Source organism: Chenopodium album, chromosome 24 (genome assembly GCF_948465745.1).
Source record: "Chenopodium album chromosome 24, dcCheAlbu1.1, whole genome shotgun sequence".
Lineage (NCBI taxonomy): Eukaryota > Viridiplantae > Streptophyta > Magnoliopsida > Caryophyllales > Amaranthaceae > Chenopodium > Chenopodium album.
This window is the reverse complement of record NC_137857.1, coordinates 23,556,696-23,580,551: the sequence shown is the minus strand read 5'-3', so window position 1 is coordinate 23,580,551 and position 23,856 is coordinate 23,556,696. Positions and strand designations below refer to the sequence as shown.

At 36.4% G+C, this 23,856-nt stretch overlaps 4 protein-coding genes across 4 annotated transcripts; 3 read left to right on the top strand and 1 right to left on the bottom strand.

Annotated features, from left to right (window-relative positions):
- The first annotated feature begins 384 nt into the window (after window positions 1-384).
- LOC145610394 (glucan endo-1,3-beta-glucosidase 2-like) lies at window positions 385-2,067 on the top strand. Its single transcript, XM_081665739.1, has 3 exons — window positions 385-824; window positions 1,587-1,617; window positions 1,787-2,067. The coding sequence occupies exons 1-3, from the start codon at window positions 431-433 to the stop codon at window positions 1,881-1,883; spliced, it is 522 nt and encodes a 173-aa protein (XP_081521865.1). The 5' UTR covers window positions 385-430; the 3' UTR covers window positions 1,884-2,067.
- An 803-nt stretch (window positions 2,068-2,870) lies between these two features.
- Window positions 2,871-15,483, bottom strand: LOC145610393 (peroxisome biogenesis protein 3-2-like). Its single transcript, XM_081665738.1, has 7 exons — window positions 15,348-15,483; window positions 14,883-15,112; window positions 14,600-14,790; window positions 14,378-14,508; window positions 7,057-7,184; window positions 4,447-4,674; window positions 2,871-3,681 (listed from the first exon to the last, which is right to left on the bottom strand). The coding sequence occupies exons 2-7, from the start codon at window positions 15,065-15,067 to the stop codon at window positions 3,423-3,425; spliced, it is 1,122 nt and encodes a 373-aa protein (XP_081521864.1). The 5' UTR covers window positions 15,068-15,112; window positions 15,348-15,483; the 3' UTR covers window positions 2,871-3,422.
- Window positions 15,484-18,500: 3,017 nt separating this feature from the next.
- On the top strand, window positions 18,501-19,625 carry LOC145610668 (protein FAR1-RELATED SEQUENCE 8-like). The gene is made up of 2 exons (XM_081665971.1): window positions 18,501-19,246; window positions 19,469-19,625. Exons 1-2 carry the CDS (start codon window positions 18,501-18,503, stop codon window positions 19,623-19,625), a joined length of 903 nt encoding a protein of 300 aa, XP_081522097.1.
- Window positions 19,622-20,357, top strand: LOC145610667 (protein FAR-RED ELONGATED HYPOCOTYL 3-like). The gene is made up of 2 exons (XM_081665970.1): window positions 19,622-19,969; window positions 20,067-20,357. Exons 1-2 carry the CDS (start codon window positions 19,622-19,624, stop codon window positions 20,355-20,357), a joined length of 639 nt encoding a protein of 212 aa, XP_081522096.1.
- Window positions 20,358-23,856: the final 3,499 nt, after the last annotated feature.

The following is a 23,856-nucleotide window of genomic DNA, read 5'->3' as shown; positions in this document are numbered from 1 at the left end:
ATAACTCTCTTCTCAGAGTATTATGGTACTTGATTTTTAGTGACAAATAAAAATAATTCAAGAGATTATATTTACAAATGAAAAGAAGAATTTGGTTTTGTCACATATTGTTCATGATACCATGGTTTTTGGGTATGTTCATAATTTTTTTCCTTAACTTATTTGTGTCCTATTTAATTTTTCTACTGTATTTGGTTATTACTTAAATTTCTCAATCTTTCAAACGCTATGAGTAGTTTTCTTTTTTTAGACACGTATTCTTGTACAAATATATATTCGGATATTATTGTCACATTGTTCAAACCCCATATATTATGCGAAAATGAAAAAAAAGTTGGTTTAAACCAACTTAGGACTAAAGGATTGGTAAAATTACTCTCGTCACAAATATAATTTTTTTTTTTTTTTTTGGGGGTTATTTAGTAACATAATGTTAATTATAAAGTTGTGTTTGTTTTGTTGTTTGAACAAATTATGCGAAGCCTATACAATGGGAAATGTAACGGTAGAAGAAAAGGCAGAAGCAACAATACCAAACACAGCATTGTCTCCACCAGAAGGGAACACTACATTCCTTGATGCAACAACTTGGTGTGTAGCAATTCCTTGGGCACCTCAGATGGATCTACAGATAGCATTGGATTGGGCTTGTGGTGACGGAAAAGCCGATTGCGGACCGATCAAAGCCGGTGGTCCGTGTTACGAGCCTAATACGGTGGTTTCACATGCTTCTTATGCCTTCAACGCCTATTATCAGCAGAATGGTAACAATGACATTGCTTGCAACTTTGGTGGAACATCTACATTAACAAAGAAAGACCCAAGTAATTAACTTAACTTTACTATACTTGTCTAATCACTCCTAGTTTTCTTTTTTATTTTTTATATTGACAAGATACACGAATTTAAAGGTCCTACCAACTAGGTAGTCGTGCTAATTATTTAGAATTACCTCTTTATTATGACTGTAGTTGGCCACTCTATTAGGATTTTTGGACCTCAAATTGAACTATTGGGCTTAGACCTTGATCATGATAGGTTTAAACTATGTATTAAATTTTGAAAATCGATCGTAGAAGTGTAACATTTGATGACGTTTTATCCTAGATATAAAATCAACCGTAAAAGTGTATTTGGAATATATTTTTGTGTTTATCTACCGTTCGTGACCATAGGAACTTAGAAAATGAAAATAAGTCATTGTTGTGTCATGTTCGTATTTAGTCTCGTGTCAATTTCGTGTTGTTAACAAATATCATCAAAAACTATGTAAAATGTAAGATGATTGAATAATTTGACCACTTTATCCAAACAGGTCGTATTTGGGTTGATTTCTTGTTGTGTCGTGTGGAATTTATTTTATCTCAATAACTTTGTATTCGTATCATGCTGGTTTCGGTCGTGTTGCGTCAAGGATTACCTCTAGATTTAGTTGTTCTTGTTCTCTAAACTTTTAACTTAAATTATATTTTTAAAAAATCTTGTACGATTAGTTTCTTTTCCCTTCTCTTATAACCTGTTTATCCTTTGTTAGAGCTGTTCTAACGTAAACACTTGCTAATCGAATGCAATTGAACTTATTGCAGGCTATGGTAAATGTTCCTATGCTGCTTCCAGGTATGTTAAAAAATTTTTGATACAGAAAAGTATATCGACTCGTCTATAATACTCTATACATTGATACGATTCCAATTTTATCAACGTTAATCGGGCAAATGTTAGTACATAAGAGTAAATTTTCGAAGAAATTCTAATACAAAGTCTGTTTTCCTTCGTTTTTCAACAGCCTCAGCCCCTTACGCTCGTCGACTACAAAGAAGGATGCACATATTGTACTCATCGGCATTTTGATACTATTATACATGACAATATGGTACAATTAGACGTGATTAAGTTGTTGAAAAGGGTAGGATAAGAATATTTAGCTCAGGGACTATTGTTAAGAAACACTTTGAAGTACGTACTTTTGTTTGGAAATTAAAATTGTTATTTTGTTAGAAGGATGCTTTTCTTTGGAAATATGTCAAGAATATTTGACATTGTAACTGCTTTTTGTCTCATAGTTTATAGCTCAAAATAGTTGGTTGAGATTCCTAATACCTGCTTTGTATATCTTGCTGTGGCAATACAAATAAATATTGCATTTCAAATAAAATTTCATCATAAAAATTTTAAAAAATAAAAATTCTAAAAAAAAAAACACATTTTCTTTCACTAACACGTTATAACTACAAGTTAAACAAGTTTGCGATTCCAAAGCCTAGTAAAAAAATACAAACAAGTACTAATAATACTAGTATAATTTTCCCTCACAAAAAAAAAAAAAAATACTAGTATAATTTCTAAAACACTTAAGAATGTTTAAGATAACAATCAAGGCTATCAAGCAAATTAAAAGCACATATCTTGATATTTGACACACCCTTTTACAATAAATATAATTTGCCTATGAAGAGTGCCACTAAAAGAAAAAGGGGGCTATTAGGTTCAAGAAGGGAAAAGGAAAAGATTGTAGGAAAAACGAGAATACGGAGTAGAAAGCTAATCCTTAAATTTACTTAATTTGTTATAGAAACAAAGAAAGAGAATCCCCCTTAACCATCATTCCCTTCCCTCTACAACCGCCACCGGCATCACTTCAACCAAACCTGTCATCCTACCACCATTGATGTGCCTACCTTCCTTTGTTGCTACCACCCCTTGTTGCTTAACTGTTTTTTCTGATGGTTGGTATTGTTTTAAGAGTTATTGAAGTTTTTTGGGTGGTTTGTATAATTTTTGGGGTGAAGAGATGATTTTCAGGATGGCCTTTTTTTTTTTTTTTTTTTTTTGTGGTGGATGTCGTGTTTCCTGCTGTTGTGTGGTGTTCGTGGTGGGTTGATGGGGGTGGTGCTGGTGGTCGGGGTAAAAGGGGTTGAAGGGTGGTGATTATGATGGTTAGGTTGAGGGGTGGTTTAAGTGGTCAATAACAAATCAAGGTGGTCATGGAGCAGAAGGGAAAGGGTAGGTGAACCATACAGCGGTGGAAGACTGGAGAATGGGGGTAAAGACTTTGGAGGCAAGGAGAGGGAAAAGGAAATAATAAACATGGCTAAACAATTATCATCTAAGGGAATTAGCCAAGTTGATTCTCTTACCTTTCTTGAAGACCTCTATTCAAAAGAACCTGAATTGTTTTTAAGAACTTGAAAGCTTCCGCATGGCTAACATGTTAGCCATTTAAAATAAACCGTAGAAGGATGTACTTCCAATTCTTCTTGAGCACCACAGAGGAAGCATGCTGTCACTCCCAATGTCAAAATAAAGTTCCATTGTAGGCTTCACTCTCCAAATTTAATCCCGACAGATATTGCGACTGTGCAGACAAATTTCTATTTATCTGAATCTTGAAACAAATATCTATTGTACAATCTCCACAGTGATTAAACAGTTAAGGCATTTGCATAGAGGATGGTGAAGAACAACTCAACATCCTGTATATTTTTTATCGTTTGAACAAACTGGTTACTTGTAGGTTCATCAAGTAGTAGCTGACTCATTTGTGCAACTCGAGGCACTAGTTTCACCAATGCTATGCCTGATGAGGGTGTTCCAGCTCCTGATTGATCGACAAAAATATCTCTCACAATTGCATTCACCATCGTCTTGAGAGATACATCTACCACATTTGTGAACTCATTACTGCAAAAAATAAACACTAACTTAATATTTGATACATGAATGATCAGAAAACTGAACTAGTGCTTTCTACTAATGCTGTTCCTTAAGATTAACATTTCCTGATACATCAATGATCATACACAGCATATGACAGGCATTACACAAATCTGTTCACATATTGCAAGAAAGTCTTGTCCAGTTTAGTATTATCCAGTAAAATTCCCTCTTCCATTATCTACTCCTTCTGTCCCTAAATAAAATACTCAGTTCTCCCAAAATTCTTAGCCCTAAAAAAAAGTCTCATTTCTCACAAAACTCTTGTCCTATATATAAGCCTCATTCCTCCATCATCCTCTAACTCACTTCTTTGTGTTCACTTTTTATCTAACTCAACTAGATTTTCTCACTTTCCACGAATATACCCCCCACTACATTCTTTTTTATTCCAATTAAAACAACAATTTGTATTAATAATAGAGCTATCTTAAATTTATAACAAACTGACAAATAATTGTGAAAAGATATTCTAGATGACATACAATATAGTATAGCAATGGTTAAGTACTTAAGTGATGAACATTATATGAAACGGAAGGATTAATTAGTTATCATTCTGAGCAATCACGATAAATAGTTCTGGACCTTTGAGTTGCTGGTGATGCATAATGGCATGTATTTGAGGGAGCAGGATATTGGTCTAAGCCTAAAGGTTAAAAATTAGGCAATGGGAACAAGCCCATGCTACAGTAGTACTTGCAAGAGCTGAAGCAGAGGGTTATTGCATACCTCGATAAAACAGTATGTGTCTCCATCATGAGTTGATCGAATTTGGGCACATCAGAAATAATTAAATTATCACCGCTCTGAGATGCAGATAAGCTTGGCAATTTAGCATCTTCTGGCAGCAAGTATTCCATCCAATGACGAGGCCTTCCCATGCTCATGAATGTATCAAGTACTTGAACAATAGTTTCATGAAGTATTAAGGGATCAAAGACATCTTTCAGCTGCTTGCTGCAATGACAGTCAATTCAGCAGTTGTAACAAATTCCACTGGAAGATAACACCTTTAATACCACATGTTTAGTGAAATCTCTTTCAAACAATATATACTTCTCAAATAAATTAGTTATGACAGCATAAATCATCACCAAAAATTAAAGAATAAATTTAAGAAATTGCTGATTGATACCTAAGACACATTCAAGTATAAGAATGCTCTTTAGTCTTCATTTAATTACTAGAAAAACAAATGGTAGCTGATGTGAATAATAAAATTTGGAACATGTTTAGGAACTCTGGCAAAGAAATATAGTAATGTACATGAATGAACTGAAGACAGTAATTCTTATATCTCAATTTTCAGAGTTTGTCCATGCTTACTAGTAATACAACCAGGGAAATAGTACATCTGTTACCTTGGTTCCTTAGATCAATTGCTCATATTCAGTTACAGACTACAATAATCACTGATTGGGTACCGAAAGTAGTTGGTGAAGTGGTGGATTATGGTAAGTGAGTACTCATCCCTATGAGACACACTGCTGATAATATTCTATTAGCTACTGAGCTTGAATATGACAGAAAAACCTTGTCTCTTAGATTTATGCTTAAACATAACTTGAAATTTTCATATTATACATTAGGGTGGAAGTTTTTCAATATATATCTTGATTGAAGCTAGTGTTTCCTCAGTTGTTTCTTCGGGCAGTGGAATGTGTTTCTTCTGTTTTATTCAACATTGATTAATAGAAGAAACCCCTACTCGCCATTAGCTGCCATTCCTAATGACTGATGCCTAAAAAAGTATAATGAAAGTTAAGATAAATGGGAAAGTGATTCATGGAGAGTAAGCTCTAATGCTTCAAGGCTTCAGTTTCCTGGGATTTAGCAAGTGTAAAGACATTCTAATTGGAAATAAATTAAATGTGTAATTGTTTTGGCAGTTCTAAAGAAGCAAGAAAAAATGTGGATCTATAAATTCTCTTGTATGATTAAAAAGAGTTCTTGCAGCAGAGTTGAGGTTGGAACAAGGTGGTTTACAGCATTTAGCGTCAGACAGAAATTTACTATAAAGTTGTATCAAGGTACGAAAGGGCCTGTTTTCATGTTCCTTAGAAACAAATGATCAGCAACAACAAGCAAAATCGAAGGGGCTGTTTGGTTGGGGGTATTAATCAAAGGTTAAGGGAATCAACTGCCCTTATTCCCTTTGATGGGTGTTGGTTAGGCTCTTTTTCCCATTCCCTGTACCCTCCCCATTCCCCTACAGTCTTCCAAGTTCGATCCCCACCCCCTCTAAGTATTTCCATCCCCTTTCCTTAGCCACCACCATACCCCCACTAGTCTACCACCATCCCACCCACCACCGAAAAACCCACCTACCCCACCGCCTCCCTCTGCCGCCCCGCCCCTCCCCCCACCCAGCCTACCCTCTGCTTCCCCCCAAACCACCAGAAAATCCCTCCCCTCCCCTCCGAAAATCCCTTAAAAATCCCTCACCGACCGCCCAAAACCCTCCACCACCCCTCCCCCACCTCTGAACCCCCTAGGCTAGGGTTTCGAGGGTGGGAGAGGGGCAGTGGAGGATTTTGGGTGGTTGGTGAGGGGTTTTTTGGGGGGAGGGAGGGTTTTATTCTGGTGGTTTCGGGGGAAGGGAAGGGTGGTTAGGGTAGGTGGCCAAGGTAGGTGGTGGGGGTCTTCATGGTGTCTGGAAAAAGAGGAAAAGAGAAGTGAAGAGATGATTGTATGGTGGCACTCATTACATTCTATTCATCTCCTTTCCCAATGTTTAAGTCATTCTCTTTCCCTTAGATGAACCAAACTATCTTTAACTTGGTTAGTTATTTTACAAAGGTTGGCTACAAAGGACACAATGCTCAAATAAATTTCCTGTTTTTTTAGTTCAACTATGACTTGCACGTTGTCCAACGCACAATTTTTTGCCCTTTTGACAAGGTCCAGCTAACAATTAAGGCTTGCGGAGGGAAGCAGTCGACTAGCAAGCTAAATTGTATGCTCTATGTAAGAACAAGCACTTTGGCCATACAGAATTAACATTGCCTCAAGATGAGATGGACCATATCAGGAATAAAAAGTAAGAATTTCTTTTTTTTCCCCCCTTTCATTTGATTAGTGCACTCTCGGCCATCGGAAAAGCTTTAAAATATTCCAAAGATAGTAAATTTTTTAAGACTCTTGATAGATAGTTATGTTATCATGGTAACATGGAATGATCAATGGGATAATGCTAGTCTTGGAGAATGGAGACACTATTATGCAACTACCAAAAGTTCAATAAGATTCACAGTTCTTTGGTGAAAATTTTATAGAGCATCTTCTATGTAGTAAAATGTAAATAAGGTTGCGTAAATGATTATGCAATATAATACTCACCTTTTTAGGACTTCTGATGCAGCAGCCTGCATATTCAAGACTAAAGCAGGCAACCCATGACTAGCCAGAAAATCAGCCCTAGCTAAAAAATTTTGTTCATCATCCTGATCAATGAGACTAGCTTCTTCCTGCAAAGTAGAAGATACTGTTATTAGCTTTTTCTTCCACATTCCATAATAAATAGCTACTACCTTTACATAATAAATAGCTAGCTTTACTGTTATTTTCCTCATGTCCAAAGGCAACCACACAGAATAATATAAACAAAGAGTGAGTAAAACCATGTACCCATGAATAAAAAATAGCTACCAATTGGATGTTGGTGTAATGGTGATTAGGACTACACTTGGTAGGGAGGACCTGTGTTCGATCCCTGTTATGTACTCAGATTGGTGACAACACTAATGTAAACAATTTGCACTAATTTGAGAAGGAAAGCTTGAAGATTGATTACTATTTAATTGCGATTACAAACTAATGGGGGATAATAATAGCTTTAGGCTATCAATCTCTCATGTAGCTTGAACTCTCTCAATGAGTTCACTCAAATTTCTGGATACCCTCCCTTGTTACTACTACTACTTACTTATACAAACAAGGCTAATGGTCATGAAAGACCTTAAGACTAATACATGTGACTTTTAACACTAAAATGGAAAAACCATACAATGACATATAAGAACTTGGTTTGCTTGCTTTCCTTCTCTTTTCTTAATTAACTTTGTCATGTTGCCAATTGATGTTGCTTCCCTATGCTGCTTGCTGCCCTTCTTTCTTGCGTCTCGAGTATACCATCAAGGGTTGACTTGGGTCGTTGACTCGGTCCATAACAATCCCCCTCAACAACAATTGGAAGGGGAATGGAACCTAACCACCCGAAACTAATCCCCGAATCTGGATTAGCCCAAAAAAGGGTGAATCGAGTGAAACACCAAAAAAAAAAAAAAAAAAACAAAAAAAATTGAATAAAAATAACACCCTTGCCTGCTAATTGATTACCATGAATTTGTAATTCCTAAGAAAATGCCTCTTATTAATTCAATCATTGTATATCTCTCTCAAAACCAAACAAAAGGCTAAGTGTGTTTGATTGTGAGGGTCTAATTTTAATGGCAAATTGATGAGTCAATCGACCGATACTTCCATGTTTTACTACTATAATAAGAGTAACAATGCTTGTAACAGATAGTGGATTCGGTTCCACCTTCTGTTAATTTATGATTATTGCGCTAAAGAATTTGATAGGCCAATAATTACATTTGCATGTATAAAATACACCTAGCCAAAAAGTATATCAATCAATTACCACGATTAGGTGTTCAAATATCAGTTTTTGGCTAAGATAACCTACAAAACAGGAGATCACTGTAATAGATCAACTTAAGAAGGGTAGTATAGGTATTCTACTAATATTAGCTCACTAGGTTAATAGTCCTTAGTATAAATAGAGAAAAAAGGAAAGAAAATAGGTAGGCAAAAATTGGATGAAACTTGTTGAGAGTTGTGACCTTAAGTCACTTGGAGAGTGCTAACCTAAAGTTACTGATTGGGAGAGAATCAAGCCTCTCGAAAGCTTGATAATCTATCTTACGAGTAGTTTGTTTAGTGTGTTAGTGTGTGTAATTTCATCTCATCAATTATAATATTTCACATTTAGGTTTTAATATTCCTCCTTTAATCTGCAATTTTCTGCCATTAGTTACTGTTTTAATACTTAGCCATGTCGGTACATGACAAATGGTATCAGAGCAGTACGGCCCTCGGTGACAGAGGTGCTGCCGCAGGTCGACCGGGGAACGGAGAGTTCGTTAATCTGAAATATCAGGGGCAGATTTTAAAGCAAAGATGGATGAAATCACACAAAAATTGTGAGGACATCACGAGGGAATTGAAGAAAGCAATTATAGCTCCGTGAAGAGCTCAAGGAGGTGAAAAATCCACTCGCCGATATAGTGGTGGAATTGAAACATCAATTGAGCAGGAAGGAGGCAAGATGATGGCGGCAGTGGTGGAAGGAAATGGGACGGTGGCAGATCTGGTGGAAGTGAACCTCCGACTGATTCGCTTCGAGAGAAAGAACAAGAGCTTGCTGCTGTTGGCGGTGGTCCGTTTGGGAGTGAAGGCCGTGGTAGAAGATGTGTGTGGCGTTGTGAATCTGGCGATTTCAAAAGAAAACCCACCAAAGTTTTGTTTGAGAGAAGCGAAGATGACAAAGGCAGGTCTAAAATCGACTCTTCACTACCGATGGTCGCAAGAAAGGGGGGCGATTTCTCAAGTGGATTTGCATGGTCACAGTGGAGTGGACGGCAGAGCTCGTGAAAGGTGGGCGGTTTTCTAGACCGTAAAAAGGGCAGAGGTTGATGTGTTTGACGGTGGTGGGATAAAATATTTGTTTGAGAAAGGCGGCGCTGACGGTAGTGGATCTGGTGGTGGCCCAAGTTTCCTAGCTGGAAAAGAAAAACGTGGCTGTATGACCACCATTACCGGTGGCCTGAAGAGTGCATAGACGGCGTTGTGAAAGGAGGGGCTGGTGCGTGTGAGTCAGGTGGTGGTCTGGGCTTTAGGGTCGCCATAGAAAGAGGTGGGGGTTTGGCCGGAAGTGGAGCAGGTGGGAGGTCTCAAGAGGAGTGGTTAGACTGTTTACTTGGTGGTTGCCTGGGAAATGCAGATAAAGCAGCTTTTGGCAGAAGCTTGACTAAGGTCTTTGGCTTGGAGAGGAAGCCAATAGTAGAAGACTCTAGTAAGGGTAGAATCGTAAATGTGGGTGTTGATGACATGGCAGGGGAGTGCTGAAACTATTGACCCAGCTGGTGTAGGGAGAGCACGTGACATTATGGTCCATGAGTTTAACAATAGTTCCCTCTATGAAGTCAGGCCTTTACTTACTTCCCTAATATTTGTTCTAAGTCCTGCCATCTCTACCATGGAATCCTTATTTACATCCAACCTCCCTTGTTTAAAGCCCCTTGCCTTTTATTTTCTAAAATCAACATGGCCCAGCAGTTGTTATTTCCACACTTCTCGCTTCAATGCAGACACCACTCACTCTACCGAAAATTGAATTATCCCACAAGCTACAACAATTTTCAGTTTCGTATGCCATGTTAAGAGTACTAGCCTTCAACAATGAACAACTCTCACAGCAGCTCACTCCCAGTTTTGGCTTTTTCAAGAGTTGGAACAAGCATCAATGTTGCCGTGGTCGGAAATTCAGTGCAAACTACTATCCACCTTGAGGACAAGGTGGAAGTTTAGGGGGTCGGTATTGTAATAGATCAACTTAAGAAGGGTAGTATAGGTATTCTACTAATATTAGCTCACTAGGTTAATAGTCCTTAGTATAAATAGAGAGGGAAGGAAAGGAAATAGGTAGGCAAAAATTGGATGAAACTTGTTGAGAGTTATGACCTTAAGTCATTTGGAGAGTAGTAACCTAAAGTTACTGATTGGGAGAGAATCAAGCCTCTCGAAAGCTTGATAATCTATCTTACGAGTAGTTTGTTTAGTGTGTTAGTGTGTGTAATTTCATCTCATCAATTATAATATTTCACATTTAGCTTTTATTATTCCTCCTTTAATCTGCAATTTTCTGCCATTAGTTACTGTTTTAATACTTAGCCATGTCGGTACATGACAATCACATGCCGCACACTAGACAAGGAATATTAATTTCAGATAGGTGCAGGCCGTGCAGCACCAATATTTAGCCTAGGATGACACATTAATTGCTGATCTACAACCCTGTTTCCACTGTTTTGGCAACTTCCATTTAACTTGTATCTTCTATAATTCTACAGTAAGTGATTTGCTTTCTATTTCTCCAGCTACTAGAATGATTCAGTTCCAAAAGCTGTCTCATGCCCACCGATCAATTCAGCAGCAGTTCAAAATCTCTACACATAAACCTATATTCAACTACCATAAGCCCTTTGTCACATTATATGACCCTCTCCAGTTCCACATGTCTATGTGCCTTGTTTATATGTTTTCATTACAAAGCCATCCCGCTAAGTAAGGTATGGCTCCAACTATTCATAAAGCCCTCTGAACAGCACTAGACATGGCACATCGAGACATTTAGTGGTCCTTTGGATACAGTTATACAGAAGGATAACAACGAATCAAAGCTTTGATTTGAAAATATCATAGCTCATCCATTAAATATGCTTCATCCATTTGATAATAAGTAGGCAGCACAAGAGCAAATGAAATACTAAGATAAAATATAACTATCACTAGAATTGGTCTCAAATAATTACAGAGCAAAGGGTTCATTGATTTAGCCCCTTTCTCATGCCAAAGTATTTAAGCCAAAGGTTTTACATGAAGTTTGATGCAACACTACATTTAAGCATATTGTGGGTCCTACACCATCTCGAATTTCCCCTGTAAATTTGACATAATAGTTTTCCCTACTGTTTCCTAGCTGACAAGCCAAACATACTTCTGGTCTTCTTGTTATGAATAAGAAATCATAATTCGCATTACACCTATCAAATATAAGCATACATTGAAAACACATGTAGATTTTTCATGAGAAAATTTTATCCATGGCGCAAATAAAAGCATATGGTCATTCATTTTCTTGTAGGTAAAATTTACCTCCTCTTTTAAGAACCAATTCTTTATTTTTACTTTTCAACTAGAGACCAACAAAGTCACCTAAAGAAACCAAAAAAAAAATCTGCCCCCAGAGAAATTAAGGAAATGGTTCATATGTTCAGCAGAAATATATTTGACAAAAAACTGTTTAATTTATCCAACTTGATTGGATATTCGTTTAGATATCATTCGATAAAATCACATTTAGCATATTTCTCGTCTATTATAAAGAAACGAGTGGACTACAACTCTGCAAAACTGTGGCCCTATCTCATATTTCGCCCACCCAATCACTTTTTTGTTGAGAAAGTATTTTTTAAAATCAGATTTTTCAAAGCACAAAATAAAAAGAATTCAAATTAATTTGTAACAACCTATTCGAAGGAAATAAGAAGACTTCACAAAAGAACAGGAGTGTCCATTAATATATAGGTATATATAGAATATAAGATTAATCTCTTAGTTCCATAACCTAAACAGATTGATATTTGAAAACAACAAAATAAATTGATACTTGTAAGTTTTAGCCCATCCAAAGTTTTTCAAATCAAAAGGCAAGTGAAAGAGACTTTAATTTATAAACCTCTTTATCTTCCACTTCCTTGCAATAGCCACTTATTGCTTTAAATCAAACAGATAGTAACAAATTTACAGTGTACTGGGATTGAAGGAAATGGAGGGAAAAGAAGGGAAGAGAAATGAAGGGAGAGAGTATCTTTCATTTGGGTAGCAAATTAGGGATGAAGGGAATTGGAGGGGAGAGAAATGGAGGGATTAAATTCTAAGAAAATGATCACTCCAACATTTGAGAGATTTGTAGGACAACTCATGCTTCTTCCTCCCCTTTCCTTTCCCTTCCCTCCCCTTCACCTCCCTCCCCTTCTTTTCCTTCCCTTATTATTACCCAAACACACTGTTAGGACACATGAACAAATAATGTTCACTAAACATCTAGAATTTCAAATAAACTAGAAGTTAGGGCCAAATTTGCACCCCCTCCTTTCCTCTTGTCAACATAGAATGTTACAGCAGTGAGCACAACATCTATATAATCAGGAAGTTGAATAGAAAAAAAATGCCTAAAAATTAGATAACATTTCCACCATACAAACTCAATAGAAATCACATGGTTCTGATTTTGCTAGAAATTGGCCCAAATAAGATAAGATGTATACAGCTTCCCAAAAACACCTTAGCAGTAATATATCAGGACTACTACAACACTAAAAAGAAGCTATAGCAATCATTTGATTGTTCACTTCGAGATCTACCATTAATTAATAATTCTGTCCCCCTTTGTTCACTACTCACTGTTTATGTGGTCAAAACAAGAGAAAGTTGACCGTATTTATCAACAAGGGATAGCATTTAGCATGGGACATCTTAATAGATTCATCTCAATGTGCATTATCAATGAATCCACTACACAAATTTTTGCTAATGCATAATTAAGGATACCAATGGTCAAAGACGTGCACTAAAGACCATTAAAAGGCAAGTGAGTATAAAATAAAGAAACAAAGGGAGTATTAATCTATTTTAGCATCAATGAAGACATATCTTCCGACATCAATGTAAAGTCACCAAGAAAACCAACAGTTGAAAGTTATATCATGTTCTCAACCAACAAATGAAAGGAAAAAAGAATAAATGTTAAAAATAATGTAGGTAATTAAGGAAATTCTTGTTTCCATATCTACGCCTTCATTAAACCAAACAGCTCCCTAATTAAAGATGACAAAACTAGAATAGGAAATCAAGATTCAAGATACATGATATTGAAAAGGACGAAGACATCCAAATAGCATAAGAGAAAGCATGCATATCTTAACAATGTATTCCTAATAATCTTACTTCGACTTTGTAAAGAGAATCCATATAATAACCTAAGTCTTCATTAGATCATTCAATTCCCCTTTTTTTCATTGGATCCTTAGATTTCTATTATCTTTGCAACATTAGATCCAACAACAAAGAGTTTTAGGTATAGTTTAATAAGTTCAATCAAATGTTTTGTGCTAGTTACGTTATCTCATCTCCCAATCCAAAGATGCTTTCCTTTTGTCGACAATCTCCTATTTTGATTAATATTGTCTGAAGATCAAATTGGAAATGAAACAAACATGGCTTATAGATTTGCTAAATATAAAATTACAGATGTATGCAAAAGACAAATTCCTTCGACAAGAAAGTTCTACAAAATCAATGGATCACCTTCACATAATTCATACAAGAAGCGTCTATCTCCTTAGAAAAAGGTGTGTCATGAGGGTTGAGGAGAAACATCTTACAATCATACAAAATAGCAAGACGCAAATGGAATTGATTGTAATTCGGATCTGCTAAACACATAGAGAGCTAATTTATACAGTTACAAATAAAGGGAAAGATGATACAGCTATGGATATATTTGTCAAATCATATATTTTGGTAGACAGCACTCTACTTCAACAACTGAAGTAGCACTTGTTGATTTCCAATCAAGGGTCTAACGAGAGAGAATCTACAAAAATATAACGTTAACGCTAAATTAAACGACCTTATACCACTACATGTGATATCACAATTCATTAGATCTATTGTTTGATTATCTATATAATGCTGACATATACAAGTAATACAACTAGGGAATTGGTTAACTAACAAGTATTAACTACCATCCAGCATAATACATACAACAAAAAAAAAAATAAAAAAAAAATACAGAAGGAATACTTACAAGCAATGGGGAGCTTTCCTGACATCTTGCAATATCAATGTAAAGATGTCTTCCAAGTATGTTCACTTGTACTCTAACAAATAAGCTAAGCATAGTAACCGACCAAATTGACGTAACCATTTTAGTGAAGCCTGGCAAGAAAAGACTTCCATTTAGATCAAAGAACAAAGCGCCCACAAATAACAATCAACAATTAAAAACAGCAATCCAAAGACAACATACTCAGTACTTTGAGTTTATCCCATAGTTCAAGTTTCTCTGGAAGGGTCAAAACATCCTTTCCTTGTTTCAACGCCTCTGTCAATATCGAAAGGTTTAACTCCTCATTTATCCTAGAGCTTAAGAAGTTCATGGCTCGAGGCAACGTCGTTGTGCTAGCTATTCTCTGAATGGTCTCAAAATGTTCTTGCATTCTACAAGGTGGAATGGAAGATCAATTAATTAAAAACCCAAAAACAGTTTTTCACCAAGATTCACACAAACACAGAAAGAAATTCATATTAACTGAGCCTTAATGCTTTCATCATTCTCCCGACGGGCAGCAAGTTCGGATTCCAATTCAGCAAGCCGGTGTTTGTGAGCATCATACAGCTTGTACAAAAAATACCCAGTTCCAGCAACACCCAATGAAACAAAAATTTTCTTCTTGTGCCTTTTCCAAAAGCTCTTATTGAACAGAAAAAAGTCCATTTTCACAATTTCATCCTCACATTAAAGGGTTATATTAACCAAATTCTGCAATATATCAGCAACCAAATTTGAATCAATTATCAAATTAGGCTCAAATAAAACGTCAAATTCTTCTAGTTTGAGATTATGAATAGCAAAATTCTACAAAACTTCAGTATTCAAATAGTTCAATAATCCACCTTAGAAGAACCCTAAATTGAGTATAGTGACAATTAAATTAATGATTAACACTAGATTGCGAAATTAATAATCGATATTTTCGAAGAAAATTATAATATACCTCGGAAGCTGCTTCAAATCTTCAATGGAGGAGATAGCTCACAAGCCACTTCAATGGAGAATTATACCTCAGAGAAGCGTAAGTATGTTTTAATGAAGGAGAGAGAGAAGAGAGGGGTTCAGTATAACGTGAAAATACATGATTTAAACACCCCTCCAATGTCACTAAAAACGTCAAAAACTAACCCGATGTAAAAGGATAAATTCAAGCTGATCTCAAAGATAAATGATATAAATAAATCTCCTTTCACAATTTATTCATTTTCTTTTATTTTTTAAATAATAAAAGTAAATTAATTAAAATAATAAAGTGTCATAGATTTCAACACATAAAATTGTGAGAGGAGATAAATTAGATTGTTAATCTTTGAGATCAACTAGGGCTCCCTCGATGTAAAAACTTCAACTTTTTTTTGCAAAAACTATAACATGGATCCAAATTAGTTTAACTTGACAAACCTTAGATCTAAACTAATTAATACTTCCTTCGTCCCCAAATTTACATTATGTATGTAAAATAGTACAGAGAGAAATTCATAAAAGTACATTTAAAAAAACAAAATTTATATGGATAAGTTAAATTTGCACAAATATTGTTGCAAATAGGGTGTCTGTTAGGACTTTGGACTGGACTGAACTCTCCATTCCAATTTGAAATATATTTGGACTCTCATTTTATAGTCCAAATCCAAAGTTTTCAAAATTCAATCCAATCCAATCCAAATTAAAATCTCATAGTCCGAATTCAGTCCGATTCAATCCGACTAATAAAATAAAAATAAATAAATAAAAAAAATAAAAAAGTTTCTAAGAAATCAATACTTATATACTAAAAGACACACCAGCAATGACATGTGTCATCTCCTGGTGTGTCCTTATTTATTTTTTTCTTTTTCTAAAAAAAAAATATTTCAATTAAGGAAACAAATCAATTACAAAAATCATATTATTATTATTATTATTATTATTATTATTATTTTACATATTCCATATTAACATGTAGTAATTATTATATTTAAAATAAAAAATGTATTCACAAATCTTTCCAAAAAAAATGGGCAATTGTATACCAAAAAACAAAATTTTAAAATAATCTTACAATAAGAAAAAATATTGCTCACATTTTTTGCCTACTTTTGTTTTAGTTGTGTATTGGAAGCTACAATCAAAATTGCAAATACCAAATTAACATATTTCATACTTTTATTATTTCTCGACTAATTTATGATTATACGGAATACAGTTATACTTCTCAATCAATACTATATAACTATATATATAACTAAAGATCACCATGCATGGCACGGGATCTAACCTAGTTCATAAGAATCGTAACTCCAATAAACAAAACAAACTTTAAATTGTAATAAGGGGATTGGTGGATTTGGGCTATTGGGTGTGGGCTTACTAATGTTATATGAGTTGAGGTGGATCTGGGCTATTGGGTGTGGGCTTACTAATGTTATATGGGTTGAAGTTTATATATATATATATATATATATTTGTATAAATTCAAACTATATGAATTATATGGACTACATTGGACTTTTTGGACTTAAAAAGTTTGAGTCCAAATCCAATCCGAAAATCCGAATTTCAAAATTTTTGAGTCTAAATCCAATCCAAATTATAAAAAATTCTAATTCGAAATAGCTTTTTTGGACTGGATTGGATTGGATTTCGGATTGGAGGCCGAACAATGGACACCCCTAGTTACAATAGGAGAGAATTTTGATTAAAAAAAAAATTGATATTAATGATACTTGAAAATGAGGGCGCCCCAGTTTATATTCTATATAAACTTACCATGTTTATCTAGTCCTCATTGGCGGCTGAGTCACACCTGACTAGTCTGACACGCGAACAAGGTGGAGTTTGGCTGATTTGTGTACTTCCACGTTTGCTAAACTGAAAGATTTCTCTGGCGTTAAACTAACGGCTACACTGACATGTATGACATTTAAAGTATTTAGTTGGTGGTTGAGCCGTGTCGGCAGCTAAATCCCATTGAGGAATTATCCCTGTTTTGGAAGGTGAAAGAGTAGCGGGTTGCGATTGCGGCAGAAGTGTGGTACTTGTTATGGTCGGCGCCTTCTCCGAGGAATATGTGGCCGGGATAATGTAAATATAGGTAAACGTCGGAACTGAAACTTGATTTGTGTCATGAGTTAAATATTTGCATTGTTTAGTGAATTTCGTAATTACATTTGAAATTGTTAAATAACCATGGAACTGCAATTACATTATAATCTATTTGTGTATTATTACATGATAAGCATGAATAATCTATATCGAAATTGTATGTTGTTTTTGCGGTTGTATTGAATTTAGGATTTTCTTTGCGATTTCTTTGTTTTATTTTTTTTAATATGATCAAATCGTATGAAACATATTCTGTTTTTATTAAATTCAGAAAATCGCAAAATATATGATTAACTTAATAGTATGATGTAACTGATTAATAAGGTTTGTGCATAACATATGAATTACATTCAGTGATGTATTTTTAAAAAAAAAAAAATGAAATGATGCCATGTATTTGTTTGTGTACATATCTAGCTACGGCTGTGTATTTAAATTCTGTTGGTGTTGTTTTTGTGGTTATAGTTGTTAGGAGTTTGATGGCTGACATTATATTTAAAATGGGCAGGTTCCTTTACATTATGTAATTTTGTGGATTGCTAGTTTGATAATGGAAGATATCGGAGGAGTGGGAGGTGAAGGTGAAGATAGTGTTTGTGATAGGGAGGTGTTTGATATGGTTAGTGGTGTAAACTCAATTGATCCTGCTGGTGAAGACGAGGTTTTAGTTGAATGTGCTGCTGGTGAAGGTTTCGGTGAGGACGTAGTTCCTAGTAGTGTTGGTTTTTCGACACCCAGTACGATGGGAGTAGAGGACATATGAGTGGGGGCGGAATATTGTTCACCATTTAACACTATAGAGACGATGCAAACTGAAGAGGGATGCGATGTTGTGGAGCCTCCTTGTGTAGGAATGGTATTCCAGACATGGCAAGATGTTGAACTGTATTACAAACAATACGCACAACAATTAGGGTTTGGGGTTAGTAGGGTTGCTGGTGTGAAATCCAAGTGTGGTGTCAGGGATAGGATTGCTAGTACTTGGAGGTGTGAATGTTAGGGTAGGCCAGATATGAGGGCTGTTAGGGAAGCCAAAAAAAGGGCAAAAGCAATGGAAGTTGGTGGTACTGTTGGGAAGCCGGGTGCAGTTGTGTGTGATGATGAACTAAGTAAGAGGAAGAGGAAGTCTAAGAAATGTGAGTGCCAGGCAATGATACATGCAGGGCGTTGTATGGACGGTGGTTGGGTAATCAGGAAAGTGGTGTTGGAACATACGAACCATTCCCCAAAACTTGATCAGGCACAACTTGTGAAGGAGTACCGAATGAAGAAACTCACATCGAGTGTTAAGAGGAAGTTGTTGAAATTTTTTGATAAAGGTGTACAGGTGTCTCAAATCCATGGGTGTTTAGAAAGTGACGATGACACTGAGGGAGATGAAAGGGTGCAGTTGACAGTGAAAGACCTTCGGCATGAAGTGTATAAGGCAAGGAGGCTGAGAATGGTGGGAGGTGATGCAGTTGCAATGTTTGCTTTTTTTGATCAAATGCAAGTAGAGAACCAAAACTTTTACTATGCTCAAAGGTTGGATGACAAGGGAAGACTTAAAGATGTCATATGGGTCGATGCACGAAGTCGTGCGGCGTATGAGGAGTTCGGAGATGTAGTCTGTTTTGATGCAACATATGTTACAAATAAGTATGATCTTCCGTTTGTTAACTTTGTTGGGGTGAATCATCATGGCCAGACAATTTTGCTCGGATGTGGGCTTGTGTCACACGAGGACTCTGACACATTCACATGGGTGTTTAAGCAATGGTTGTGTTGCATGAACAACCGTGCTCCCCTAGCTATTCTTACTGATCAGGCCGCTGCAATGAGGAGGCCGTTGGAAGATCCCCGATAAACTTGGAAAGTGTTCAAGGTTTGGATTTATATTTGATGTGTAGTTACTGTTTTTCAGTTATCATATGGAAAGAGTGTTTACAGAGGTGATGGAAAAAATAACTTATTTTTGATTATTTTTTTTTGTTGGTGTAGGTATGCAGAGCTGAAGACGGAGCTGAAATGTGCTGTTTATGAGAGTTTGACCATCATGGAATTTGAGGAACGTTGGAATGCTGTTGTTGCTCATTACAAGCTCGAAACAAATGAGTGGCTAACCCATTTGTTTAAAGAGCGGTGCCGGCGTTCATGAAAGAGTTCTTTTGGGCTAGTATGAAGACAACACAGCGAGTTGAAAGCATTAATAGCTTTTTTGATGAGTTTTTGAATCGTGAAACAAAGCTCTGTGAATTTCCCCTAAAATATTCCCAGGCCATGAGGAAAAGGGTTCGTGATGAGATGGATGCTGATGCAAATTGCTCCAAATACATACGACGACTTGGAACGGGGTATAAGGTAGAAAAGGTGTTTCAAAAGGTTTACACGGACCGAAAGTTTCAAGAGGTTCAAACTGAATGCATTTGGATGAATTATTGTTACCCTCGCGAAGTCACAAACATTTCTGATGAGGTAACACAGTATTTGCTTGAGGATCGGGTATAGTGAAGAGATAATAACCGATCGCAGAAGGTATTACTGCGCTATGTATAACAGGGTGACAAAAGAGGTTCATTGTGATTGTAGAAAATTCCAGACACATGGAATAATGTACAAGCACATGATGAGGGTGTTAGATATAAATATGGTGCATGAGATTCCCGCAAAATATATTTTGAATAGGTGGCGGAAGGACATATTGCGTAAGCATACTCTTGTGAAGGTGGCTTATCATGATCCTGCTGAGACTGTAAAGGTAAAACGATACAAAAAGCTTATGAGTGCGTTTGAACCGATCTGTGATGTTGCTGCCATGGTAGGTGATGCAACAGTTGACATTGTGCTAAATAGTTTGAGAGATGTGAAAACTGTAGTTGCTAAGCGTTAGGCTAACAAGTTGGACCAGACCATTGGCATGACCTTCCCCGGAGAGGGAAATGCATTTGTGCAGTCGTTGTCAGATGGAGGTGATGGAGATGATGTTGGTTGCACTGCAACATCTGAGTTGCATTCAACAGAAGTTTGCGGAATGGCTATTGGATCTGATCTTACGCCGCATACTTCTGTTAGTGATCCACTTCCAAAAACGCGGCCTCGTGGAAGGCTAAAAGGAAGTCGGAATAAAAAGGGTAAAGATAGTGCTCCGGAAACACCTATTGCGGATCCAAATCCCATATAAAGAGGTCGTGGTTGGCCTAAGGGTACTCGCCATAAAACGCTTCAGGAAATAGGTTACAAGATCCCTTCCAAAAAAAGGTGTCACAAGCAGGTACGACTGCAGTGTCTTGTTTGTTGCTTTGTTTTTTTTCTGTTCATAACAGCCTCATTTGGAGCACGAAGTTGGTGATGCTTCTTGATTGTCTAATATTTTGCCTATGTAGGTTGCGAATCTAGATGACCACAATGAAGATGAAAGTGAACCGACCCTAAATGTAGACACTTTATCTCCTGTAAGTGTGTGGATATTTATTATTTTTTAAAAAATAATAACAAACAACATTTCGCTATGTGCTTCCACAACAATGTCTGACTTCATTGGGTTTACTTGGAGATGCAGGTCCAACAAAATCGTATACAAACTCGCACCACACGTGCAAGTGCGAAGGCAAGAGCCAATTCACATGCAGAATTTGATATGCCTGGGTTGGACCAGATACCTGAGTACGAAATTGTTCATCAAGACAATGCCACTCAGTCATCTTCTATGTCTATTAGTTTCTAATTAAGGTTGTTTGTTCTATGGTTTAATTAGTAATTGTATTGCTAAACAATACCGTAACTTTTTAAAAACAGTAGTTGTCATAGTTTTGGACATCTGTCGTGGGCTTATTTTGCTACTTGTACCAGAACATAAGTTCGGAATTCTAAACAGCCCAGTCTGGATTTCATATGTGCAGATTAGGCCCAAATCATTTCTTGGGTTACTAATTTGGGCCAGGCAGTACCGGACTTAGTTGCTGGATTATGTGTGGAGGTACTACGCTGCTAATGCTCAAATTTTACTTTTATCTTTTATTAATTTGTTTTTGGTTTTATTTGCACTTGAGTGAGCAGCAATTATGCGTGTGTGTGACTAGCCACCATTTTAGATCAATCTATGGCAATGCTTGTTCGTATAACAAGAAGCATATTAATGCAACAAATAACACCCTTACATTTATAATAGAGGCCTTAACACCCGCACTCAAAAGGCGTACAATATATGTTACAATCGTAGTAACATCATCTAATTTTAGGCCATTCTTACATCAACATAGTTGGAGAACATAAAAACATGGAACATTGTTCTAATTGCGTACTACAACAAACATAGATAACTAACACAGATTACTGTTCGAGTTGCATAATAGATCTAGTACCATAAACAAAGATACAAACATAAAAGATCTTTTTCCACTACTTCTAGCTACTAAATGACTTCAAATGGTGCACCCTTCTGCCGGTGTAGAGCCCAATTACGCTGCTGCTTTTGGTTTGACACAAACAGAAAAATACTTCTTCAACCATTTCACCGGATTAGCATTCTTGACCACCTTACCTATGGCATGCTTGGGCGGTGCTACGCATCCAAACTTGTTGTTGGCAGGACGAGTGACGGAGCAGCTTGACAGAGGGGAATGGTTTAGCAAGTACGAGGGTGGAGATGCCAACTCCATCTCAAAATTGCTTAACTCCTCATCGGTCTCAGAAATTGCACCAAAATCTAGCTGGAGGAAGGCTGCAAGCGGCGGGTTAGGAGCCCAAGCAGGGCCTCTCGGACAACATTGGAGCAAGGGGTCATACCGGTACAAACTCGGCATACCCAAGCGCATCACTCGAAGTCTCTCATCCATTGCAAAAACAAGATTTTGTGTGAGGAACTAGGTTGGATTTGAGGGAAATGTTGAGCACATGTAGGTATTTATAGAATTGGGAGTTATATGAGGAGTTGCACTTAGGTAACACTATTGGTATTGCATTCAATATAGATCTGACCATCACTGACGTCTTCAAGTTGAGCAACTAATGAACTCCGCCGGCACTAATTTTCAATCATGGCAAACTCCCTAGAAACTAGGTACGCATGCATAATGTATTACCCAATAGACATAAGTATGGAGTTCATACTATGTACACGGGTTCAATAAAAAAACTTACACCTTGACCCATTGGGTGCAAGTGACACTCAAGGTATTTAAGGAGGTAAAGGAAAACCATTAATTAGCATAAAAATGTCAATACTAACTTAGTAATTAAATATACTACATAGAAGCACCATCCGAATTACAGGTCCATAGTACAACAAACAACCAACAATATTAGAAACAAGCAACAATATTAGAAACAACCCACAAAAACGACCTCGGCCCATACTTCTAGCCCATAATATGATATGATATTCAGCCCATACTTGTTTTATACAAAACCAACTGGGCCTACTCTGATCCACTACACAAATATAGGAACTAAGCTACTTTTAATAATAGCAATCTTACTTTATTCTTACTTTTAGATATTTCACTCCAGAACTCATTACTTTCCCACCACCACTAGCCTTACTCAAATTAGAGGTAGAACCTAGTGCGATGCAGTATGTTTGGCATTAAAAACAAGTCGTGCTCGTTTTTTATACCAACACCCCCGACTGTGTCAATCGAACTGAACTCTACTCCTTCATACATGATCTGAATATGTGCACGAGGCAAGTTTCTTGCCCTACCCCATTCCTCAACTAGGTCACCAAACTTGTCATTAGCCTTTCATGTGATTTTAACCTTTTCCGGAAAGGAAACCACACCCCGAAGATAGAATTGTTTGAACCTTGTATCAACATTGTGTTCTGGGTTCTGCAAACACAATTGTAATAAGATTAAGACATATAATTGTTAATACCATTAATGGCTGGTACAATTTTCACAAGAATAGTCATACATGACATTGCTGATGAATATGATTACCATTGACTCAGAAAAAAACTAAAAACAAACATTTATAGACTAATCTATATTGAAAGGGCCAGATGTTTCAATAAAGTTCAATACCAACCTAGGCGGTAATTAATCAATTTGGTGGTTAAATTATTTGGTGCGCTAAACATACAAACATAATGTCTACAGTGAATACTTTTCTTTTCTTTATTTTTTTTTTGGTTAACACATTTATTCAATAATTCATCAATTACCGAATTTTTATACTACCCTACACTCATTTGGTGCACATCAAACACAACAACTTCACTTCATAGCGTTCATCATGCGACACATGACACGTTTGCAAGGAGTATTTCTAATTTGAGTCAAACTATGTCTTACGTTGACTCACTACTTAAATGCCACATTCATACCAAGCCTTTAATTTGTACGCAACAGATAATATGTGATTTTCCACTGTAAAAGCTAATCTATAAA